The sequence below is a fragment of the Borostomias antarcticus genome (assembly GCF_949987555.1).
Source record: "Borostomias antarcticus genome assembly, chromosome: 7".
Lineage (NCBI taxonomy): Eukaryota > Metazoa > Chordata > Actinopteri > Stomiiformes > Stomiidae > Borostomias > Borostomias antarcticus.
This window is the reverse complement of record NC_140240.1, coordinates 29,383,237-29,408,167: the sequence shown is the minus strand read 5'-3', so window position 1 is coordinate 29,408,167 and position 24,931 is coordinate 29,383,237. Positions and strand designations below refer to the sequence as shown.

Sequence of the window (24,931 nt, the reverse complement as noted above, 5' to 3'; positions counted from 1 at the left end):
TGGAAAACGGTAGGTCACGTGCAATTACGACAACAGGTACCTTAGATTTTAGGCCAATAATCTCACGACATCCACCTGTCAATCAACGCTATCCTTCTATCAAATCTGTCTAAAGTTCTTAAAACCCGTCCACTTGTCAATGTTCCAATCAAATTCCTCTAAACGCATGTCCCACCCTCATAGCTTGTTTGCGTCGGAAATACGTCAAACTATGGAAGTTAGATGACCTCAAACGTCCGTTTCAGTGCGACTTTAAACATACCAAACACGGTAACTACATGTAAGCAGTTACTTTCCACCTCCACTGTAGCTCATTAAATTAGGAGAAGAAAATGTCGTTAATTTTTCATTCATTTTATTAAAGATAGTCAACAAAGTCTTATGAGTATGAACTACTATGGAATCATAGTCAGAAGTCCACACACTGGTCAGAAAAAGATGGCCATTTTATTTAGATAAAGAATAAATAATACATAAATAAATAGCTTAATACTGAAATGCATCTCAGTGTATCACAACAAAATAGAAAAAAACATATTAAAGAAAAATTAATTACACATCAGTACACAACCAAAGAGATAGAAGATACCCATGGATTGATGAGATTGCGTTAAATCAGTCAGCGTTACTGTTTCTTGTGGTTGATTGATGAAAATGTTGCATTAATAAATAGCTAATGTATTGAAGGTGTCGGAGTGGCTGATATGTGGTTGATATGGCAGGAAGAGGAGTGTTAACTAGCATGCACATAGAAACACTGAATACAAACAGGGTGAGGGCGTTTTCTGGAGTATTACTTTGTTCTTTGAAAAACAACAACGCCACCAAAACCACACTGCAACTTCTTTTCTTTCTTTCTTTTTGCAAATGGACGGCAAAGGAATGATTGTAAAAAATCTTTTCTGGGAAACCCCTTCTAGATACAGCTCAAACCTAAAGTGGATTTCAATAAATGAATAGATTGAGTGTTTGAATAGTTTTCTACTTTTGGAATACGTGCGCTCTACTGTAAACAGTTCAAAACAGAACACTAAGGAAGTACCCCGCGGTAAACACATAACTGATCAGTTATCTGGAATGGTTTCACTGCTAGGCCTACTCCCAAATATTCTATTTAGTAGAATAGATCACTATTTGTAAACTTTGTAAGCTCCTGTGATAAGGTTGCCATCGGTAGCAATGAAGGAAACCAAACTTAGAGGCCCTGACCAGAATGAGCCTCTAAAATCGCCTCCTTTGCGTTTAAAAGCGAAAGGACTGGGTGGTTATTAGCAAGATGCTATATGTTCCACCTAGCAGAGCAGGCTGTCTGCTGGGCAAGTGCAATGGGATTAGAATTCATCCTGACTTGGTCGTTTGAGTCTCCAGAGATTGCTGGGGAGCACTGCCACCTAGTGGCAGAGAGAAGGAAGCTCATTGCAGAACAGTATTGGCACAAAATCAGGTTCAAAGTTTTCTCAGCATCAGGACTTTAAGATGGACACAAATGTTTTCCATGGCACTAGAACATCAAAGTGAAATAAAATCTATTTATTTTTTGGTCTGATTTAGCTATTTTGGTCACAAATAGCCAAGTGACCAAACAGCTTTTGCAAATAAGAACGAATCCTTAAAACAAATCAATTTGTATTTCATGTTTGGTCTTTCAACACATACTGCATGTGGATGGTGAGGTGCTTCCAAATCAGCTTCTTGGTAAAAGTGTGCAGCACAAAATGGATTCTAATAGTGGCTCTTGAAATATACTAACGGGGTGGGGAGGGGACAGGGTGAGGTGGAGGGAAGAATATCCAGTGTTTTCGTGAATAAAAGAATCATGTAATTGTTGAATCCTCAAATGAATCATCCCCTTCATCCAAATGGCGTTAGCGCTGACGTCGTCCGCTAAAGGTGTGTAAAGTGGCTTAGGGAAGGGCAGCTGGGGGTTGTGTGTGTGTGTGTGTGTGTGTGTGTGTGTGTGTGTGTGTGTGTGTGTGTGTGTGTGTGTGTGTGTGTGTGTGCGTGCGTGTGTAAAGAGAGAGATGAAGACCTTACCTAAAACGACTGACAACGAATTCCACGGCTATATGCTCTCCAAGCATGCAGTGATGCCATAGCACAACATCGATTTGTTTTTGATCAATCATCATCTTTTATCTCTCGCTTTTGGTTCTCTCTCTCTCTCTCTCTCTCTCTCTCTCCCTCTCTCTCTCCCTCTCTCTTCCTACAGGTTGCTGTCGTGGGGGGGGGCGGGGTGCAGACCCCCGTTGTCGTTCAGCCTCCTGGCCCGGTACGTTTCGTAGTGGATGTTGTGGGTGACTTCTTTCAGGTCCTGGAGGTGAGACCTACCGAGGGACAGAGAGAGAGAGAGAGTTAGAGGAGAAGAAAGACAAGGGGATGGAGAGAGAGAGGGGGGGGGGGAGGGAGGTAGGGAGAGAGAGAGAGGCAGGGAGGGAGGGAGGGAGAGAGAGAGAAAGAGAGAGAGGGAGGGAGGTAGGGAGGGAGAGAGAAAGACAGCATGTGAGTGAGAGAAAGAGAGAGGGAGAGAGAGAAAGAGGGAGGGAGAGAGAGAAAGACGGAGTGAGTGAGAGAAAGAGAGGGAGAGAGAGAGGGAGGGAGAGAGAAAGAGAGGGATGGAGAGAAAGAGAGGGAGGTAGGGAGAGAGAGAAAGACAGGGAGTGAGTGAGAGAAAGAGAGAGGGAGGGAGAGAGGGAGGGAAAGGGAGAGAGAGAGGAGGGAGAGAGAGGAAGGGAGGGAGAGAGAGAGAGGAGGAGGTATATTTTTACCATGCACAAAGTGGACTATTTGGCATGATTTGTGCACTGCATGTAAATCAATGATGATATTTATCATTTTTCCACTCAAGCATCAGAATAATCACCTGATCAGGAAATCTCTCAGCAGAGCAAATTCACAATGATTGCTGTTTTCAACTGGAACAAAGGCAAAGCAGAGAAAGAGAGGGAAACGGTTTAGGAAACAACAAAATCCAATTTGGCCTCACGCACCGGAGAACCATCAATTACAATATACAGCACTTTGCAATCAGCCCTCGCGGCGTCGTTTAAAACCCAGACGGACGTGAACCCACCTTCCACGACCCCCCAGGCGGTCTTCCGGCCCAGGACCCGCTTGCCGTTGACCTGGTACTCCTTATCGCTGCCCACCACGGCGAACGGCATGGACTCCTGCAAATGAGGACCGGTTTAAAAAACGTGTTTAATCAGGAATGATGGTCGCATGACCCAAACGTTTGTCAGCATTTTTTCTTTTTGAGCACTTGCATTCACCATGAGCATTTAAAGTTAAACTTTTATTTTTATTTTTATTCTAAGTCTCTATCCAATGAGTTTTCTTGAAACATGTTGAGGTGTGAGAGTCCTCCTCTACTTGAATATTTCTATCTTCATTAAGACTACCGTACCCTCTACCAACCACTCAAAGAAGGACCAGGAAAGGCGCAACAGTCCACCCCTGTCTTTCTTTTAATCGGGAATAATAATGATAATAATAATAATAATAATAATAATATTAATACATTTTATTTATAGTGCACTTTACATTCCGAGAAATCTCAAAGTGCTATAAAACAAAGGTTAAAAACAACAATGTAGTACATTCATCCAGGCTTCACATCCATTACACATCCAATACATTAGTACAGTAATAGAGAATGCAATAATAAAAAAATGATGCAAACATTACATGGCACATAAAAGATGAAAGAAATCAGGAGAATAGGGTGAGGGTGAGAGTTTACTGTAGGTGGCGTGACGAGAGAGAGAGAGAGAGAGAGAGAGAGAGAGAGAGAGAGAGAGAGAGGAATATGTGTATCGCGTACGAACAGGGAACACCTGGATATTTCACAAAGCTGGCTAACTAAGTAAGCCTGACTTCTGCACAAAATAAAACCCGGAAAGCTATTTTTTTCTTCAGTCCATGTTCCATATTTGAAGAATCATAGTCAGCCAGCTTTGTGAAACACCCCCCTGGAATAATTTTATCAGGGCCAAATTGATACTAATCTGCAGAGTCAGTCATACGGTTCTACAGAGTCAGGGGAACCGAGTTATTCACACAGTGTTATCTGATGTTAACGCAACCGAAAACAAAACAAAAAAAGCTGGAGCCTTTACTCACCCTGATCTTGTCGTTGTCGCTCTTGTCCTCCATGTCCTCGTCAAACTCCTTCTGCGGATAGACCTCGATCCCACACATCTCCAGCTCCTTCCTCACCTAAACGCCACGCAAAACAGACGCCGAGGTGAACCAACGTCATCTTCACACAAATCCAATCAAAGTATAGAAAACGGTATACATGTATTGTTATAGATTTATTCTAATAATTCAGAAAAGAGTAGTCGAGAATGCCATGGTTCATCTTTGCAAATCCAAGCTGGTTGATTTTATTCCAAATAGTTTATGAGTTTGCAAAGTCGGGCTCAAAGAGAAAGGAGAATTCACCTAGAGCGATGATTATCCTACAAACAGAGCATTATGAACGCTGTGGGTGTGACCATACATGCATATGCAAAACTTCACTAGCCAATCATCAGTGAGTAGGCTAGGTGTGAGGGTCAACAGCTGAAGTGACCCCTGGTGAGGTCTCCGGCCATTAAGTCTTTCAGAAAGTGAGGAGAGAAGGGGTCAGGGCAACAAACACAAGAAAGCTTCTCACTTTATAAGACAGGATTCACAGTGTAGATTTCCTATGACCATGTCTTGAGCAGAGAATACACTAATTTGAATTGATCTATTACAGTATCATAAGGTCAAATGGTAAATGGACGGCACTTATATAGCGCTTTTCCACCTTAGCGGCACTCAAAGCACTTTACAATGGCCTCTCATTCACCCATTCACACACACATTCACGGTAGCTGCCATGCAAGGCGCTAACCTGCTCATTGGGAGCAATTTGGGGTTCGGTGTCTTGCTCAAGGACACTTCGACATGTGGACAGTCGGAGCTGGGATTCGAACCACTGACCCTGCGATCATTGAACGACCCGCTCTACCAACTGAGCTACAGCCGCCCCACGGCTCAAAGAGTCTTTCAAATAGGGGTTTACTCTAACTTTGTCCAAACGTGAGAGGACCGAGGACCCATAGGGTCACGTTTGGTTAGAGACGTAGGAGCGATTCATCGCGGGAGCCCCAGGTCGAAGGCCAGCACCTCTCACCTTCTGTTTGAACTCCGCCTTCTCGTCGGGGGTCATGGTGTCCGACTTGGCGATGACGGGGATGATGTTGACCACGCGACTCAGGTGCTTCATGAACTCAATGTCCAGCTGGCGGAGACTGAGGCCGAGAGACATAGAGAGAGAGAGAGAGAGAGAGAGAGAGAGAGAGAGAAGGAGAGAGAGAAGGAAGGAGAGAGGAGAGAGAAAGAGAGAGAGAGGACAGAGAAAGAGAGAGAGGAGAGAGAAAGAGAGAGAAGGAAGGAGAGAGAGAGAGAGAGAGAAGGAGAGAGAGAGAGAAGGAGAGAGAGGAGAGAGAAAGAGAGAAGGAAGGAGAGAGAGAGGAGAGAGAAAGAGAGAGAGAGGAGAGAGAAAGAGAGAGAGAGGAGGGAGAGAGAAAGAGAGAGAGAGAGGAGAGAGAAAGAGTGAGATAGAGAGGAGGGAGAGAGAGAGAGAAGAGAGAAAGATAGAGAGAGACAGAAAGAGAGAGAGAGAGAAGGAGGGAGAGAGAAAGGAGAAAGATAGAGACAGAAAGAGAGAGAGAGGGACAGAGAGGGATTTGGAGCTGCACTACAAACAATTAAAACCACACGGCAAAACAAATAATTTAGCGGCGAAAAACAAACAAATAGTTTAAAGAATAACCCAGCAGCGCTACGCTAAGCACTTCCAATGAAACGCTGCGACCGCCAGAACGCGGAGGGCGGGAGAGTGAGAATGCGATAGAGTGGGAAAGAGAGAGAGAGAGAGTGCGATAAGGGGAATTAGTTTAGCATAATGGGCGTAATGTCAGGGGGCCTTGGTCTGGCATGCGATGGAGATGATTATATCCTCCAGGCGACATGTAGCCTAGCAGACATGAAAGCTTTTTTATAATTGTGTGCTTTTATGTTCGTTCGCTCGCTCATTTGAAACGCCGGGGCTCGGGAGGTTTTTCCACGGCGTCTGTTGTTCTTCGATGACACGCCAGGACCTGGCGGACGGCGGTTTTGTCCCGGTTTTCCGAGTGACGCCGTTGGGGGAAGGTGACGGAACAAAAAGCCTCCTATTGGACAGAATGAGCAGGAGAAAGTCTCTGGCACTCTGGGCAGTAGCTCACAAAAGACTGTTCGTTTGGATATAAAGGCTGATTCCACAGTTGGCGTGAGCTGTGAATGATCGTATTCAGGAGAAAGATGTTGTCTGTAACTACGATACAGTAGCGCACGCCTGTGTTGGAGTATCCGAATTTAATTGTGTGTGTGTGTATGTGTGTGTGTGTGTGTGCAGTTGGACGGAGACTCATAAGAACTGAGAGGTAAAGCTACAGTGTGTGTGTGTGTGTGTGTGTGTGTGTGTGTGTGTGTGTGTGTGTGTGTGCGCGCGTAGCCACGTGCGCGTTCGTGTTTGCTGCCATGAAAAGCTGCAAAAGGTACAAAAGCACTCGGGCGCGTTCAGCGTCCTCATCTGGACGCGGCGCGTTCGTTTCGTACTCACGAGTGACCGGAGGGGGGGATGAAGTAGAGGCAGCAGTGGACCCTGGTGTCCGGGATGCGCTTCTTTCGAGCGATGTTGACCTCCTCCTTCAGGAACTTCTCATACTGCTCGTTGATGTACTTAGAGATGGGCTCCCAGCTGGGGACACACGAGAACACAAAACAAGGTGGGTGTTAGGAGTAAAACACACACACACAAGCCAATGAATAGATCAAATAAAAACATTTTGCTTCAGCGGTCAAGGGAGTATTACTCTGTGGATGCTGCTGGAACAGCAGTGTTGAATCAACTGAACATTCCTATATAAAACAACTGTGTGTTGGACCAAAGATGTGTGTGAGGCCCTAGCCCTGTTTAGAAAACAAATGCAATCCCTTTATAGCGATGGATGGTAGTTTGTAGGGGTGGGACCCATCCCCCCATTGCTATCTGTAAAGCGCATTGTGTTGCCTCTGTGTATGACATGCGCTATACTAATAAAGTTTGATTTGATTTAGATAGGGGTCGTGTATCTAAACAGTACAGACACAGTGTGCTTTGATTTGACAGATCCATTTTCATCAGCACTGGATGCATGACAGTGTGCATAACCCATTAAAATGAGGTGACCCGGAGTTAAATATAGAATGTGCACGCACACACGCACACGCACTCACACACACACACCCACACACACACACACACCCACACACACACGCGCACGCACACACGCACATGCACTCACTCACACACACACACACACACACGCACACACACGCGCGCGCACGCTCACATCCAGTCCTCTCACCAGTTCTCATTGTTGATCTGGTCGCCAAAGCCTGGGGTGTCAATCAGGGTCAACTTCATCTTGACTCCACCCTCCTCGATCACTACAATAAAAAAATAACATGTTTAAAATATTATTTTTTTAAAGTGCTGATTAGCTCAAGCTTATTGACTATGAAAATGAAAAATAATTTGTGACATGCATAGATGAGGAAAGCAATGATCTGACCAGTATCTTTCCCATCTTGCCTTTATCTTATACTGTATAAAAAATGTACTCATTGGGTAATTTGGGTAATTTGTACATTTTGTAATCTGTAAAATTGTAACTTGTAAATTTGTAATTTGAAAATTGAGTATTGGAGTTGTATCTGTATTGGAGTTGTATCTGTATTGGAGTTTATCTGTATTGTAGTTTATCTGTATTGGAGTTGAATCTGTATTGGAGTTGTATCTGTATTGGAGTTGTATCTGTATTGGAGTTTATCTGTATTGGAGTTTATCTGTATTGTAGTTTATCTGTATTGGAGTTGAATCTGTATTGGAGTTGTATCTGTATTAGAGTTGTATCTGTATTGGAGTTGTATCTGTATTGGAGTTATATCTGTATTGGAGTTTATCTGTATTTGAGTTGAATCTGTATTGGAGTTGAATCTGTATTTGAGTTGTGTCTGTATTGGAGTTTATCTGTATTGGAGTTTATCTGTATTGAGCGTAATCCTGGATCCGGCAGCAGCATTTCACCGTGACTGAACACCCGTACATTACAAGTGACAAATAAAAGGAATCTCGAATCCTGACTCCAGATGTGCCAGAAGAGGGAGGTAGATCGTACTGTGCTCTAGTGATCTCCGGAGGGGAATTGTGGTCTTTTCATGCCGTCTTAAGGCTGGGGCATATTCTGTTAGGTCACCAGGGGCTGCAGGCACAGCGATAGGCCTACCTATAACACAGTACTCAGGGTTTTCCCTACATAGACGATTTTTTGGCCCCCAAAGTGATTTTAGCCAGAGGCAAAGGAAAATCACCAGTGCCAAAATGCTAAATATGTAGAATAAAAATAGCAATTCAAATCCTCTCCACATGTGTTTGATAGCTTGTTTCAAGTGCAACCCTGCATGTTTCTTGCATTGTCCATGGTTTGGACCACTAGTAATCAAGATAATTAATAGACAGGTTATCAGTATCTTAATCATTTTGTCTTCATATCCATTTTGTGTCATGTCAGGAGATTTCACGCAATTGTGAAAAGTGAGTTCAGTCAGAACGACAGCAAAGAATATAGGCCTGTATATGCTGGTAGGCTACTCGGCATAAAATTGAGGTTTCCCCAAAAATGTGTGCGCATTACCCCCCAAAGACCCATTCTGAGCCAGGAAAATCCCAGAGTCCTGTATAGTCATCACTAACACCTGAATGTATTATTGCCGACGTGATGACACTCTATACAATATTGTGAATTTATCAATTTGGACGCATTAAGCAGACATGTTAGGAATTGAGTGAGCAGCAGTCATTCCCACTGCAATGGGAAATACTCTCTCTCTCTCTCTCTCTCTCTCTCTCTCTCTCTCTCTCTCCCTCCCTCCCTCCCTCTCACCGTGGGACACCGCCTTGATCTCCACCGTCTTGGGGATCTTCTCGTCGCGGCCCCATGGCGAGTTCCTCCGGCTCACCTGAGACTTGAACAGCGTGTTGACCAGCGTCGACTTCCCCAGCCCGCTATGGCCTACGGAGAGAGAGAGAGAGAGAGAGGGAGAGAGAGGGAGAGAGGGAGAGAGGGAGAGAGAGAGGGAGAGAAAGAGGGAGACAGAGAGAGAGAGAGAGAGAGAGAGGGAGAGGGGGAGAGAGAGAGAGAGGGAGACAGAGAGAGAGAGAGAGAGAGAGAGAGAGAGAGGGAGAGAGGGAGAGAGAGGGAGAGAGAGGGAGAGGGAGAGAGAGGGAGAGAGAGAGAGGGAGAGAGAGAGAGAGACAGAATGGGAACAGAGGGGAAGAGAAAAGAGAGCAGGAGGAGATGCATCCCGGTGATTCTCGACGACGAGGTACAAAGCTAGCCTAACAAATCCACAGTGGGACTCCTGGTTTTTATAAAGGCCTAGTCGCTCACAGATCGGCAGTGTTGTTCACTCACCCACGAGCATAATATTGAAGTCAAAGCCGGTCTTCATGGTCTTTTTCCTCATCTGCTCGATGATGGTGTCAATCCCGATGTAGCCCAGCAGTGTCGAACCACCGACCGCACTCGGGCCCCCGAGCCCGCCGATCCCGACCTGCGGCCCCTGCTGTGGTGAGGGGGTGTGGGGGCCGGCGGAAGGGGGGGGGGCACCCACGTGAGTGGGCTTGGCAGGGACGGCCGGTTTGGTTCGCACTTCCGGGGGAGCGTTTTCGGACATGTCTGACGAGAGAGAGGAGAGAGAGAAGACAAGATTTTCTCTACTGGCAAACGAACAGGAGGCCTCTCCATGGGCAAAAAGCCATGCGCCGTCTGCTAGGCAGATGGTCATATTACCAGACATAAGACTGGGCATGATATACATAATCATGGCTTTCTAGCTGGGATAACTCTGGGGGTTTTACATGTAGCTGCTGCTGTTGTTTGAGACAGTCCACATGCATCTGTTTGACAGATCTTACAGGTCAGGAGAGCAGTCACCATGTCAGCTCCACTCAGTGTCTTACTGAACAAACGTTGCTTGCTCACTCTCAATCTCTCTCACCCACACATACACACAAACACACACCTTCACTCATGATAATGACAGAAAGCTATAGCTACCCCACATCACAAATGTGTTTATTCTGAGTCTGGTTAGATGTGATTTTTTTTTTTTAATGCAGCCATAGTCACTGTTCTGTCTTAGTTATCTTTATGAGCTGGAAAAATGTTTTGAATTAGGCTAAATTAGCTGGCTATTCGCCCTCTATGGGCTATGTTATGGAGAAACGGGCCAATTTATAGTCAGTGGTTGGCAAAATCCCCACGGTGTTTACCCCACGGGGGTGGGTGCAAATATAAACCCTAGACACTATTCCTGTCCATCTTCTAGGAAGCTAGGACGAGTAGTTAGCATGCGACATCAAGTGGTGCATCCTACCTTAGCTAGTTAGCTACAATCTCCACCTATATCCCTGCAATGCCCAAACGAGGGATGATTAGCATCCATCCATAGCATCACCGACCTATTGTTACTCCATCCATGCCTGATAGCTACATTTTGCAAGCTAACGAGCTAGCGAGCTATCTATCTACCCCTTGAGGTCCATATTTACGTGACTTACCAATTCCTGTTTGGATTCAACCGCTATATTGTTTTAGAAGAATATGCGCAAATTCGCAGTCTTTCAATCCAGCGCTCAAACGCAGACGATAGATGTCCGATACGCGGAGGCGGAGATGTAGCAGACGGATCACGTGATTTCTCTGGGTACCTCTTCTTCCGAGAGCCCCCCTTTTCAGTTACCAAGGAGACAAGAGGAGAGGGAACGGGGGGATGCGGCGCGCATGCTCATAACACGTCTCCACCTTAGGGAAGCTATTTTGGCATCACCTTGAGCTCCGTTGAAGAAACTTGGCGGAAAATGTTGAACACAATAGCTAGATAACACGACACTGTGTACAATTTAGCTGCAGTAGGAAATATAAACATTGTGATTTTATATTTTCATAATTTCTGTATTTTCCATATGTCCTGCCAGTCTTCTTACCACGCAATTCTTCATGGACTTTAAATTGTCTGTCATGTCCAGGTTTTGGTAAAACACCACAGTTGTTGACTTGGGATTTCAAATAACAGCAAAAGCAGCACAGACATTATGCATTTAGGCTACTAGTAACACTCACATATCAGGCTTTCGTTGTGGCTGCTTTTCCCTCCTCTCGCTCTCTTTTGTGCACACTCTCCGTGCACTTGCTCGTCCTGTCTGTGCGGTACACAACTAGTGCGTACTTGCAGGTTGTGCACACTAGTCCCTCTCTACTCCCTGTAACTTGGTTTTATCTCTCCGCTTGACGCGTGTCTGTTACCGCGCTGATAAGGACAACGCGCGTCTCCATTCCTATGACTGCCCTTTGACTCCCTTCTCTCTTTCTCTCTTCACTTTCAGCTTTTTAATTTCAAGATGTGAAAAAAGTGACAATTAGAGCAATGTAAAAGGCACCGGTGACTTTTGTTTACATTATATACTAGCATGGCTGGAAGCGTTCTCTCTCGTCACTCACCCATTGACACATGTACCACTCCAGGGTGAGGCATGATGATATCCGGTAGATCCTTGGCCTTGCCAGTAACAGAGGTCTTACTGGTAACGCGGTGATCCAGTCCATATGATGAAGAGATCTCACCTGGCCTACGGGAGTTTATGTGCTGGGGTGGCGATGCCAGTTCAAAGACCTCTCTTGAAACAGTGCCAGCCACTGACGGGCTGGGTTGGTTGGGTTCCATGGACGGTAGCCAGTTCACTCTCCATTCTTTGGGAGAAAATTCTGGTGGCTGCGTGGGCCTCTTGTGGTCAGGTGGTGGACGTGTTTGGCACGGTTCTGGAGCGTCAGGTTTCAGTCCTTTGTGGTCGATGACGTTGCGCTTCTTTGCGAACTCTACAGAAGATAGGTCAGGATCGAAGGGGTGTTTCTGTGATTGGCCAATATCCTCTTTAACTGTTCTCCTTCGCCTATGGTCCAAAAGGCCCTGTTCTTCTTTGGCAGTACCAAGCACATTCAGCCGGGTAGAGGGAGTAGGACAGACCCCCTGTGTCTGGGGTATCACCAGACCTGGAGTTCTTGAGGCGTCTGACCTCACAATCCCAGGAGGAGTTTCCTGTTTCTGATTGCTGTCTTTGGGAAGGATACTCTCCCCTGCTGGAATACCACCTAACCGACTCTTCCCGTTGTACGTTGTCATAGTTTGAGTATCTGCACATGGATTTGGACTCTGAGGCCCCGCCCAAGATCTAGGCTTCTTTAGCCTCTTGTAGGTTCTGGAAGGTTCTACTGGTTGGGAAGGTTGATATGAGGATTCTGAGATAGTCTTTGTAGACTCTTCCAGGAGAGACTCCTTCTTCACTCCATCACTGTGGGAACTTTGGTTGGTTTCCCTTTGGTTGGTTTCCCTTTGCTCCTTTTGAGGTGTTGATGGGCTCAGAGGACATTCTTTGACATTGCCCGATGCTTTTCTGGGAGGGAGAGGAGATGAACAACCACTGAGCTCCGCTTGGTCGAGAGTCTTTGGAGAAACACGGTTCGACCGGCAGCCCTGGCCGTCTCTCTTTGACCTACGCTGAACATAAGCTGAGTGAGAATCTTCCGTTGGCTTGCTCTCTTCGAACCTTTTGTGTTTGACCATCACGTCGATGGTTGATGGGGACCGTTCGTAATAAAGGCTTGGTTTAGCGATTGCTTCTGCCACCCTTTGACTAGAAAGGCCATCCTTACCCACGAGAAGCCTGGGGCTAAATTTATCTACATTCCCCGTTTTCCTCAACCCAAGCCTGGCTTGCAAAAACTCAAGTTCCGGACCCTTGCTTTTTCCCATGTGAGCTCCGGAACACGGAAGGCCCCTGTGGCCACAGCAATCGGCAGATTTCGAGGCTACGCCCTTGGAGTAAGATATCGGCGTAGGCCTCGCCAATCCACAGCGTGTAAAGTCTAGCAAAGCATCTTGGTCAAGTATGGACCGCTCACGGTCGGCCGGTCCTGGAGACTCCTTACGAAGTTGCGACCGGCACTTGGCATTAGATATGGAGATAGACCTGGCTCTTCTTTCTACAGTCACGGGGGAGGTCTGTTTGGCTGCTGAGTCGTCCAATGGCATTGTCTGATACTGGGATGTCGGAGAGGGGCTCAGCCTGATCGTGGGAATGGGAAGAGTCGGAGAGATGCTAGGCTTAGGAGGCTCTGGAACGGGAAGTGTTGGACAGACCTTGGACAGAGGAGACGGAGATGGGCTCCGTCTGAGCTCGGGGATAAGGAGAGTCTGAGAGATGCCAGGCTTAGGTTCTGGGATAGGAAGGAATGAAGAGAGGCTGGGTTTAACCCTAGGGGGAGTTGGAGGGAGGACAGGCTTGGCTTTGGGCCTGGGGAGCATTGGAGAGAGGACAGGCTTGGCTTTGGGCCTGGGGAGAGTTGCATATCTGTTTCCATGGGTCCTCTCAGAACATAGAGCAATAAGGGAGAGGGATCCCGTCACCGCCGGTGTCCTGGTCCACATCACAGATGATTGAAAGATGGACGTTGGAGCCAGGGAGTCGGAGTTGGAGTAAGAGGTTTAATTCATGGAAAGAGAGGGGTGGGGGGTATTTTGTTATAAAACTACAAAATAACACTACAAGACTGTCAAATAAAATTTTCTTGTGTACAAATTCACTTCACCTACTGTATGTACAAATTCAATTCACCTATGAACAAATTCAATTCACCTATGAACAAATTCAATTCACCTATGTGCAAATTCAATTCACCTATGAACAAATTCAACTCACCTTCAAATTCAATTCACCTATGTACAGATTCAATTCACCTATGTACAAATTCATGTGTCATGTGTTATAACATAGAAAACAGTATAGTAATAGCATGTGTAAACAATGCAGTATTATGCGCCACCAACTGTACCTGGCAGAGGAAGGCTGTTCTGAGATCAGTTTCTCAAAGATGATTCCTTGGTTGTCAAAGGAGGGGATTTGGATGGGTTTCTTCTTAATGACGGGAGACGAGAGGGGGAGAGGGATGGGAGGAGGGGCAGCTAGGTGCTTCTGGGGTTGTTTTGGGGACGCAGGTACTCGAGGGAGCAAGCTTGCGAGGTGGTTAATCACACTCATTGTATGATATGGGGGGGGGGGGGGGGGGGTATGGTTTTGGTAAGTCTGGCGTTTTGAGGAGTAGGGGGTTCAACAAAAAAACAACAAACAAACAACAAACAAACAACAAAAGGAAAAGCTTAAAAGAGTTGGGTGCCAACTGCTATAAAAAGTCAATGTTATCCATCATAACTGTTCAAATATAACTGGAGGCTGTCAATGTAACATTGTTGAAGAAACCGATCTGCTGCATTATTATAAAGTCTTAAGTGCTGATAAAGGATATAAAAATACTGACCTGTGTATCCGACAAGCTATATGTCCATCTGCTGATAAGGTCTATCTCTATAGCAGATATGGAGTGTGTGTGAGAGAGAGAGAGAGAGAGAGAGAGAGGGAGAGCTTGTGAGAGAGAGAGCTTGTGAGAGAGAGAGCGCTTGAGAGAGAGAGAGAGAGAGAGCGCGCTTGAGAGAAAGAGAGAGAGAGAGAGCGCTTGAGAGCTTGAGAGAGAGAGAGGGAGAGAGAGAGAGAGAGAAAGAGGACAATAGGAAGTGGTGGGTACCAAAGAGGCATTCTCTCCATTCCTCTCCTCTAAAGCAGCTCTGTTTCACTCACCCACTCCCATCTGTCCTCAGTTTGTCTTCATGAGAAACTTCACATCTGTCTGGGAAAAAACAGTTTGGTGGCTCTTGGGGAAAAAACGTTTTGCAAAATTGGTGACAGTTAAAATCAGTACAAAGACATGTTGCTTTCTCAGGGATCAGAGAATCAATGTACAACAAGGAAATAGGAAAATAAGTTTCAACTGATGACAAAAATATTTATTTGATTTTCAAATGAACATGGAATAGACACATACATAGGTCATTAAAAGAATGGTGGATAAACCATACTTTCCTCACTTTGTAGTCTGTATAGTGTACTCTTTCAGTAAAAAAAACAAGAATGAGAAGAAAATATACTTTTTATTCCTTCAAACCTGTCATGCATATCACATGGTCCACTCATCTACATGTAGATTCACTTATTTTTTGGCACATAACATTACAGCCCATAATATTACAAAGAACAAGCTGCTTCAAATACCTTGATAGAAATGACAACCCATAAACGTTGGCGCTGTCCAGAAACATTTTGCCCCTACATGATAGACTATTTTATTTGGGTGTCAAAACTTCAGTATTGATTTCAGTGTCAGGCATCTGAAAAGGTGTCAGCAAGAGGGTTTCCACTTCCCCCTCTGATAGACCCAGAGGAAGAGCGTCCATCTTGCTTATCCTAATCCATATTCCTTTCAGATCTACAGGTCAGTGGAGAAGGGTCCAGTTGGGCTATATTGGACCACAACATTGACATCTTGATGGCAGTTTCATGGCAGCTGCTATACAGTAGTACTGTATGTTGATTCATTGTCAATCTATAGACATTGGCTCATTTATTGCACTTCCGTTTCTAGTCGATTAAAACCGTTAAATGACAGGTCTATGTAAAGCAATTGACGAGTTACAAAAACCTAATGGAAAAAGTCGGCACAGTTATGAAATGGCACAAACATTACATTCACTTTCAACGGTCCCATGTGTTTTGTATCTGACCCACTCTGGAGCACACAGCCAGCACGCCCTCTGGTCTGGGTCAGTCTGGTCTCCCAAGTCTCATGTCATCAACATTTGGGGGGCGGGGGGTGGGGGTGGGGGGCAGCGGAGCTCACATCCTGTCCAGTCCAGGATCCTCAGTCCAGGATCCTCAGTCCAGCGCCGCCTCCAGACTCAGTCCACGTGGCCAGTTCCTCCCTCGCTTTATCCGTCCGTCCATCCATCCGTCCGACCATCCATCCCTCCATCAGGCCCTCCCTTCATTCATCCATCCATCCATCCATCCCTCCCTCCCTCCGTCCATCCCTTCATCCCTCCATCAGTCCCTCCCTTCATTCATCCATCCATCCCACCCTCCCTCCCTCCATCCATTCATCCCTTCATCCCTCCATCAGTCCCTCCCTTCATTCATTCATCCCTCCCTCCCTCCCTCCCTCCCTCCATCCATCCCTCCATCAGTCCCCCGGCCGTCCGTCCCGTCATATCAAGGCGTTGCTGTCGTCGTCCCGCTGGTCCACGCTGGCCACCAGGGGGCGGTGCCGCGCCGTCTTGCTGCTCCACTTGTGCGCCTCCTGGAGGCCCGGCTCCAGGAAGTAGAGGCAGGCCCCGAACCCGGCCAGCACCAGGACCGACACCAGCAGGTAGAGCGGCACGAACCAGTCCACGAACAGCCACGACATGCTGCTGCCGCCGCCGCTACAGCTGGGGGGGGGGGGAGGAGGGAGGAGAGAGGGGGAGGAGAGAGGGGAGGAGGGGGGAGAGATGTGGGGGGTGGAGAGGTGGGGAGGAAGGAGGAGAGGGTGGTGAGGGGGAGGTAAGAAGAAGGGGTAGGGAGAGAGTAGGATTACTGAGAGAGGGGAGGGGCGGAGGGTGGGAGGGAGGAGGAGGGAGGAGTAAAGAGAGGAGGAGAGAGAGACAGACGGGAGTTGAGGAGGAAGGGGGCAGGGGAAGGAGGGGGGTGAAGAGACCAGGATGTAAGGGGAGGAGTGGGGGGTGGAGGAGGGAGGGCACAGAGGGAGAGGACGCAGGTGTGGGGAGAGGAGGGAGGTGAAGATCGGGGTGTTGGGGGGGGGGGGTTGGAGGAAAGGTATGATGTCGGGGTTAAAAAGATGGAGGGAGAAAGGGGGAGTAGAGAGCGCGAGGAGAGAGAGCGGAGAGCCGAGTGATTACTCCTAGAACTCCCAACCTGTTAACGCGCTGGTCTCACTAGCGCAGTATCTCCACCGCGCATCACGGAGAGACAAACCGCCGTTACCTCCTGGGACAGGTAACCTGCGCTGAGGTGCACCGAACCCACGCATCAGCAATTATTCTAACCCCACCGTGCGCACCGTCTTTATTAGCAAGAGGTACAAAGCCAATAGGGTCACGTATAAAGAGCACGCACAGCGCAAGAGTGTCGACTCGGCGTTTTTTCGCCCCCCCGCTGAAAACGGACACGTCGCGCAGTAGATCAAAGAACGTTCTAGGGTACGTACCTGCGGTGTGCTCTGTCGCCGGGCGCCCCCCTTGGATACGCCGGTCGCTGTTCTGCAGCACTGCAGGCGAGAGAGTCGCTGTCGACGATGCGGGGTCGTTGCCGGATGATTCTGTTATACCGGCGGTGGCCGTGTGCGATTCCGTAAGGACCGCAGGTGGCTTCTGGGATGATGAATGAAGTTGCTGCATGCGGTATCAGAGCCCCGAGCTCTGATGTCACGTAGGAAGGTGTGTGTGTGTGTGAGAGGGGGGGGGGTAGGGCGTTGCTATGACAACATCCTCCCCGGTGATGAAGAGAGGATGGAGGGAGGGAGTGGGAGGGAAGTTATATAAACCTTTTTTCTTCTTCTTTTTTTTTTTTACCCCTGGTTTTAGGAGGGAACGTGCCCTTCAAGAGGTTTCTGGACGCTCTCTGTCTCCGCCACTGCGTACAAATCTATTCTGCCCCAAATGTAACACCAGAGTCCTTCGCATGCATTTATGCGGCGCTGAACGAGAGGGCCGCGTTTGTCTGCCTCCCCTCTCCAGATCACTCAGGCTGAAGCAACAGCCCGTTTATGGGCTGCGACCCGTCTGTAAAAGGAGAAAATACACCCCTTGATGTATACAAGACCAGGACTGAACTGAGACTGTAAAGCATGAAAGATGACCTACTTCCTCCCAAAACTGGGGAAGCAGCTTTTTTGCTCAGCAGCTAAATCTAGAGGCTTCATCCAGTAAAATCAACTTCAAGCCTCAGCACTTCAGCAAAGCCATGTCATTGGACAGGAGGAAGGATAGCAAAGCCATGTCATTGGACAGGAGGAAGGATAGCAAAGCCACGTCATTGGACAGGAGGAAGGATAGCAAAGCCATGTCATTGGACAGGAGGAAGGATAGCAAAGCCATGTCATTGGACAGGAGGAAGGATAGCTTTGCATTTGATTGGTGAACACAAAACACTCAACACATTATTATTAAGTAACACAGTTTACTCAACAATGCATTTTCCATTTGTTCTGACAAATTGTTGTGTAAATCAGACAATGTATGTAGGAGTTATGATGACTTCCTGCTTGACCTGTAGGCGGCGCTATAAGTATGACTCAATACTGACCTACAGTACAGATGTGTTCAGGACGCGACCTTCATCAAGCGTGAGCAATTTGGGGCAAATTGGATAATGTATGTAGGAGTTATGAGGACTTCCTGTAAGCAGTAGGTGGCGCTATAAGTATGACTCAATGCTGACGCACAGATGTGTTCAGGATGCGACCTTCATCAACCCTGAGCAATTTGGAGTAAATCGGATAACGTATGTAGGAGTTATGAGTACTTCCTGTTTCACCAGTAGGTGGCGCTGTAAGTGTGACTCAATACCGACGCATAGATGTGTTCAGAATGCGACCTTCATGAAGCGTCAGCAATTTGGTGCGAATCGGATAATGTATGAGTCTTGATGACTTCCTGTTTCACCAATAGGTGGCGCTATAAGTATGACGCAATACTGACACATAGACGTGTTCAGGACAGAACCTTCATGAAGCGTGAGAAATATCGGACAAATTGGATAATGTATGGAGGAGTTATGAGGACTTCCTGTTTTATGGAGAAATGTCCAAATTTGGCGGGGCGCCACGGCAAGGGTGTTTGGTGAAAACTAAATGTATTAACCTGTATTCATAAGCAGGCTATTGGTAGGCTATTATTGTTGTAATTGTATTATTAGATCATGGTTAATATGCTACAGCAATTATAATAGGCTAGCCTACATTATTGTTATTATTATTATTATTATTATTAGCATATGTGAGACAGTGACATGTTTGCCTCTGATCCACCGCTGTACTAGGGCTTAAACTAACCGCTGCTTCTTTTTCTTCGAATCTGCGCACATAACTTTTTAAAAATAAATAAACATAGCTCATATGCCCACTTATCTAAGAAGAAAATAATACATTTCACACAATATATTGAGTTTTTATTAATTGTTTTAGGCTACTAATGCACAATGGTTACATTTCCATCCCAAAAAAACTACCTCCGGGAAGGCGGGTCCCGATGCCATTTCCTTTGCGTGTGTGTGTGTGTGTGTGTTATAACTTGGCAGCCTGTGTGTCCTGTGCGGAGCTGTGTGACTGTGAGGAGGCTCCTCCCTGGAGGTGGTCTGTGACTAACGAGGCTCCTCCCTGGAGGTGGTCTGTGACTAACGAGGCTCCTCCCTGCAGGTGGTCTGTGACTAACGAGGCTCCTCCCTGCAGGTGGTCTGTGACTAACGAGGCGACTCGCTCTGGGAAATTCAGGTGGACATGATGATCACCTGGGACGGTCACCACCACGCCCTGGAGGGAGAGACCGGGGGAGAGAGAGAGACCAGGGGAGAGAGAGAGACCGGGTGAGAGAGAGACCGGGGGAGAGAGAGAGACCAGGGGAGAGAGAGAGACCGGGGGAGAGAGAGAGACCGGGGGAGAGAGAGAGACCGGGGGAGAGGGAGAGATCGGGGGAGAGAGAGAGATCGGGGGAGAGAGAGAGATCAGGAGAGAGAGAGAGATCGGGGGAGAGAGAGAGATCAGGAGAGAGAGAGAGATCGGGGGAGAGAGAGATCGGGGGAGAGAGAGAGACCAGGGGAGAGAGAGAGACCGGGGGAGAGAGAGAGACCGGGGGAGAGAGAGAGACCGGGGGAGAGGGAGAGATCGGGGGAGAGGGAGATCGGGGGAGAGAGAGATCGGGGGAGAGAGAGACCAGGAGAGAGATCGGGGGAGAGAGAGACCAGGGGAGAGGGAGAGATCAGGAGAGAGAGAGAGACCAGGAGAGAGAGAGAGAGATCGGGGGAGAGAGAGACCAGGGGAGAGGGAGAGACCAGGAGAGAGGGAGAGATCAGGAGAGAGGGAGAGACCAGGAGAGAGGGAGAGATCGGGGGAGAGAGAGACCAGGAGAGAGGGAGAGATCAGGAGAGAGGGAGAGACCAGGAGAGAGGGACAGATCGGGGGAGAGAGAGACCAGGAGAGAGGGAGAGACAGAGAACATCTTTCTAATACTGTAGCTGTGCCTCTGAGATTGAGGTGTTCCTGTCGAAGCACCAAAACATGCAGGAGGGTTTTTCTATCCACACATGGAAAAATTGAAAATACACATAAATACTATATCACCATTTCCCTAAAGGAAACTACTAATATAAATATATAGTAAAAATATTCCTGCCGCCTCTGTGATGTTGTACTGTGCTGATCTATGCTTAGCCAGTAGGGCTGGGTATCAAGTCGAAATTCAAGAATCGATTCGATTCCGATTCACAAGGTTTGGAATCGATTATCACGATTCAATTCGATTCGAATTCGATTCAATATCGATTCGGTTAGTGTTACTAAAACCTGTTTTTTTTAGCTGTAACCTTAATTACATGACTGCCAAGTTATGCAACACATCAATACTAGGGCTGGGTATCGATACTGATTTCCAAAAATGAATGAATGAATAAATCATTGAATTAACTAATGAACTATTCATTCCTTCATTTATTCATTCATTCATTAAATAAAATATTAATTTTGGGATTATTTGATTCAGAATTGATTCAGAATCGATTAATCAATTTTTTAAACCCAGCCCTATTAGCCAGCATATCTATCTAACCGCAGACGAGCGGAAAACGACACACAAGCAAACGTGATTCAACGTATATCCTGTTGGAACGCTAATTTAAGTCTCAAAATGTAAGTGTACCTGTCGTGTCCAGGTTGTGTATTTCCCTGAGTACAGGTGTGTCTACTCACTTCCTTATCCTTGTACCCTTGACTTAGTGTTGAGGTAAACATTTTCTGCTCGGGTTCGGCAAACATCTTCCCAAAACCCTCATCAGCTCTAGAGGGAAGACGAGAGAGATGTTATAGTAAAGATATAGATGAGTAGAGTGTAGTGAGGTGTAGTGTAGTGTAGAGCAGTATAGTAGTGTAGTATAGTACAGAGTATACTACAGTAGGTGTGTAAACTGTAGAATAGTATGGCAGTGTAGTGTAGTATAGTGTACAGCAGTAGTGTGGTACAGTATAGTGTAGTATATAGTAGAGTAGTATAGTGTGGTACAGTATAGTGTAGTATATAGTAGGGTAGTATAGTGTGGTATAGTATAGTGTAGTATATAGTAGAGTAGTATAGTGTGGTACAGTATAGTGTAGTATATAGTAGAGTAGTATAGTGTGGTATAGTATAGTGTAGTATATAGTAGAGTAGTATAGTGTGGTATAGTATAGTGTAGTATATAGTAGAGTAGTATAGTGTGGTACAGTATAGTGTAGTATATAGTAGAGTAGTATAGTGTGGTATAGTATAGTGTAGTATATAGTAGAGTAGTATAGTGTGGTACAGTATAGTGTAGTATATAGTAGAGTAGTATAGTGTGGTATAGTGTAGTGTAGTATATAGTAGAGTAGTATAGTGTGGTATAGTATAGTGTAGTATATAGTAGAGTAGTAAAGTGTGGTATAGTATAGTGTAGTATATAGTAGAGTAGTATAGTGTGGTATAGTATAGTGTAGTATATAGTAGAGTAGTATAGTGTGGTATAGTATAGTGTAGTATATAGTAGAGTAGTATAGTGTGGTATAGTATAGTGTAGTATATAGTAGAGTAGTATAGTGTGGTATAGTATAGTGTAGTATATAGTAGAGTAGTATAGTGTGGTACAGTATAGTGTAGTATATAGTAGAGTAGTATAGTGTGGTATAGTGTAGTGTAGTATATAGTAGAGTAGTATAGTGTGGTATAGTATAGTGTAGTATATAGTAGAGTAGTATAGTGTGGTATAGTATAGTGTAGTATATAGTAGAGTAGTATAGTGTGGTATAGTGTAGTGTAGTATATAGTAGAGTAGTATAGTGTGGTATAGTATAGTGTAGTATATAGTAGAGTAGTATTGTGTGGTATAGTATAGTGTAGTATATAGTAGAGTAGTATAGTGTGGTATAGTATAGTGTAGTATATAGTAGAGTAGTATAGTGTGGTATAGTACACTATACTACTCTACTATATACTACACTATATAGTAGTATATAGTAGAGTAGTATAGTGTGGTATAGTATAGTGTAGTATATAGTAGAGTAGTATAGTGTAGTGTAGTATAGTGTAGAGTAGTATAGTGTGGTATAGTATAGTGTAGTATATAGTAGAGTAGTAAAGTGTGGTATAGTATAGTGTAGTATATAGTAGAGTAGTATAGTGTGGTATAGTATAGTGTAGTATATAGTAGAGTAGTATAGTGTGGTACAGTATAGTGTAGTATATAGTAGAGTAGTATAGTGTGGTATAGTGTAGTGTAGTATATAGTAGAGTAGTATAGTGTGGTATAGTATAGTGTAGTATATAGTAGAGTAGTATAGTGTGGTATAGTATAGTGTAGTATATAGTAGAGTAGTATAGTGTGGTATAGTATAGTGTAGTATATAGTAGAGTAGTATAGTGTAGTGTAGTATAGTGTAGAGTAGTATAGTGTGGTATAGTATAGTGTAGTATATAGTAGAGTAGTAAAGTGTGGTATAGTATAGTGTAGTATATAGTAGAGTAGTATAGTGTGGTATAGTATAGTGTAGTATATAGTAGAGTAGTATAGTGTGGTATAGTGTAGTGTAGTATATAGTAGAGTAGTATAGTGTGGTATAGTATAGTGTAGTATATAGTAGAGTAGTAAAGTGTGGTATAGTATAGTGTAGTATATAGTAGAGTAGTATAGTGTAGTATATAGTAGAGTAGTATAGTGTGGTATAGTATAGTGTAGTATATAGTAGAGTAGTATAGTGTGGTATAGTATAGTGTAGTATATAGTAGAGTAGTATAGTGTGGTATAGTGTAGTGTAGTATATAGTAGAGTAGTATAGTGTAGTATAGTATAGTGTAGTATATAGTAGAGTAGTATAGTGTAGTATAGTATAGTGTAGTATATAGTAGAGTAGTATAGTGTGGTATAGTATAGTGTAGTATATAGTAGAGTAGTATAGTGTGGTATAGTATAGTGTAGTATATAGTAGAGTAGTATAGTGTAGTACAGTATAGTGTAGTATATAGTAGAGTAGTATAGTGTGGTATAGTGTAGTGTAGTATATAGTAGAGTAGTATAGTGTGGTATAGTATAGTGTAGTATATAGTAGAGTAGTATAGTGTAGTACAGTATAGTGTAGTATATAGTAGAGTAGTATAGTGTGGTATAGTGTAGTGTAGTATATAGTAGAGTAGTATAGTGTGGTATAGTGTAGTGTAGTATATAGTAGAGTAGTATAGTGTGGTATAGTGTAGTGTAGTATATAGTAGAGTAGTATAGTGTGGTATAGTGTAGTGTAGTATATAGTAGAGTAGTATAGTGTGGTATAGTATAGTGTAGTATATAGTAGAGTAGTATAGTGTAGTACAGTATAGTGTAGTATATAGTAGAGTAGTATAGTGTGGTATAGTATAGTGTAGTATATAGTAGAGTAGTATAGTGTGGTATTGTGTAGTGTAGTATATAGTAGAGTAGTATAGTGTGGTATAGTGTAGTGTAGTATATAGTAGAGTAGTATAGTGTGGTATAGTGTAGTGTAGTATATAGTAGAGTAGTATAGTGTGGTATAGTATAGTGTAGTATATAGTAGAGTAGTATAGTGTGGTATAGTATAGTGTAGTATATAGTAGAGTAGTATAGTGTGGTATAGTATAGTGTAGTATATAGTTAGAGTAGTATAGTGTGGTATAGTATAGTGTAGTATATAGTAGAGTAGTATAGTGTAGTATAGTATAGTGTAGTAAGTAGTATAGTGTGTATAGTATAGTGTAGTATATAGTAGAGTAGTAAAGTGTGGTATAGTATAGTGTAGTATATAGTAGAGTAGTAAGTGGTATAGTGTAGTGTAGTATATAGTAGAGTAGTATAGTGTGGTATAGTATAGTGTAGTATAGAGTAGAGTAGTAGAAGTGTAGTAGAGTATAGTGTAGTTATATAGTAGAGTAGTATAGTGTGGTATAGTATAGTGTAGTATATAGTAGAGTAGTATAGTGTGGTATAGTATAGTGTAGTATATAGTAGAGTAGTAAAGTGTGGTATAGTTTAGTGTAGTATATAGTAGAGTAGTATAGTGTGGTATAGTATAGTGTAGTATATAGTAGTAGTAGTATTAGTGTAGTATAGTATAGTGTAGTATATAGTAGAGTAGTATAGTGTGGTATAGTATAGTGTAGTATATAGTAGAGTAGTAAAGTGTGTATAGTATAGTGTAGTATAGTATATAGTAGTGTTGTGTAGTGTGGTGAGTGAGGTATAGTGTAGAGTAGTGTAGTACAGTTGCAGTGTGTAGAGTAGTGTAGTATAGTGTAGAGTAGTGTAGTATAGTGTAGAACAGTGCAGTGTGTAGAGTAGTGTAGTACAGAGCAGTGTGTAGAGTAGTGTAGTATAGTGTAGAGTAGTGTAGTATAGTGTAGAGTAGTGTAGTACAGTGCAGTGTGTAGAGTACTGTAGTATAGTGTAGAGTAGTGTAGTATAGTGTAGAACAGTGCAGTGTGTAGAGTAGTGTAGTACAGTGCAGTGTGTAGAGTAGTGTAGTATAGTGTAGAGTAGTGTAGTATAGTGTAGAGTAGGTGTAGAACAGTGCAGTGTGTAGAGTAGTGTAGTACAGTGCAGTGTGTAGAGTAGTGTAGTACAGTGCAGTGTGTAGAGTAGTGTAGT

At 44.6% G+C, this 24,931-nt stretch overlaps 2 protein-coding genes across 2 annotated transcripts in view; both read right to left on the bottom strand.

Moving 5' to 3' along the window:
* Window positions 1-2,203: 2,203 nt before the first annotated feature.
* On the bottom strand, window positions 2,204-9,792 carry septin3 (septin 3; the record flags this gene model as incomplete). Its single annotated transcript, XM_084441464.1, has 9 exons — window positions 2,204-2,324; window positions 2,861-2,912; window positions 3,071-3,167; window positions 4,120-4,215; window positions 5,162-5,279; window positions 6,635-6,772; window positions 7,422-7,503; window positions 9,000-9,128; window positions 9,531-9,792. 9 exons carry the CDS (start codon window positions 9,790-9,792, stop codon window positions 2,204-2,206), a joined length of 1,095 nt encoding a protein of 364 aa, XP_084297590.1.
* Window positions 9,793-19,249: 9,457 nt separating this feature from the next.
* Window positions 19,250-24,931, bottom strand: part of serhl (serine hydrolase like) — a 9,426-nt gene continuing 3,744 nt past the window's right edge. The window contains exons 7-9 of the mRNA XM_084441463.1: window positions 21,207-21,214; window positions 21,018-21,105; window positions 19,250-19,586 (exon numbers count right to left, since the gene is read on the bottom strand). Of these exons, the coding sequence (XP_084297589.1) occupies window positions 19,341-19,586; window positions 21,018-21,105; window positions 21,207-21,214 (342 nt within the window). The 3' untranslated portion in view covers window positions 19,250-19,340. The remainder of the gene's footprint in view (window positions 19,587-21,017; window positions 21,106-21,206; window positions 21,215-24,931) is intronic.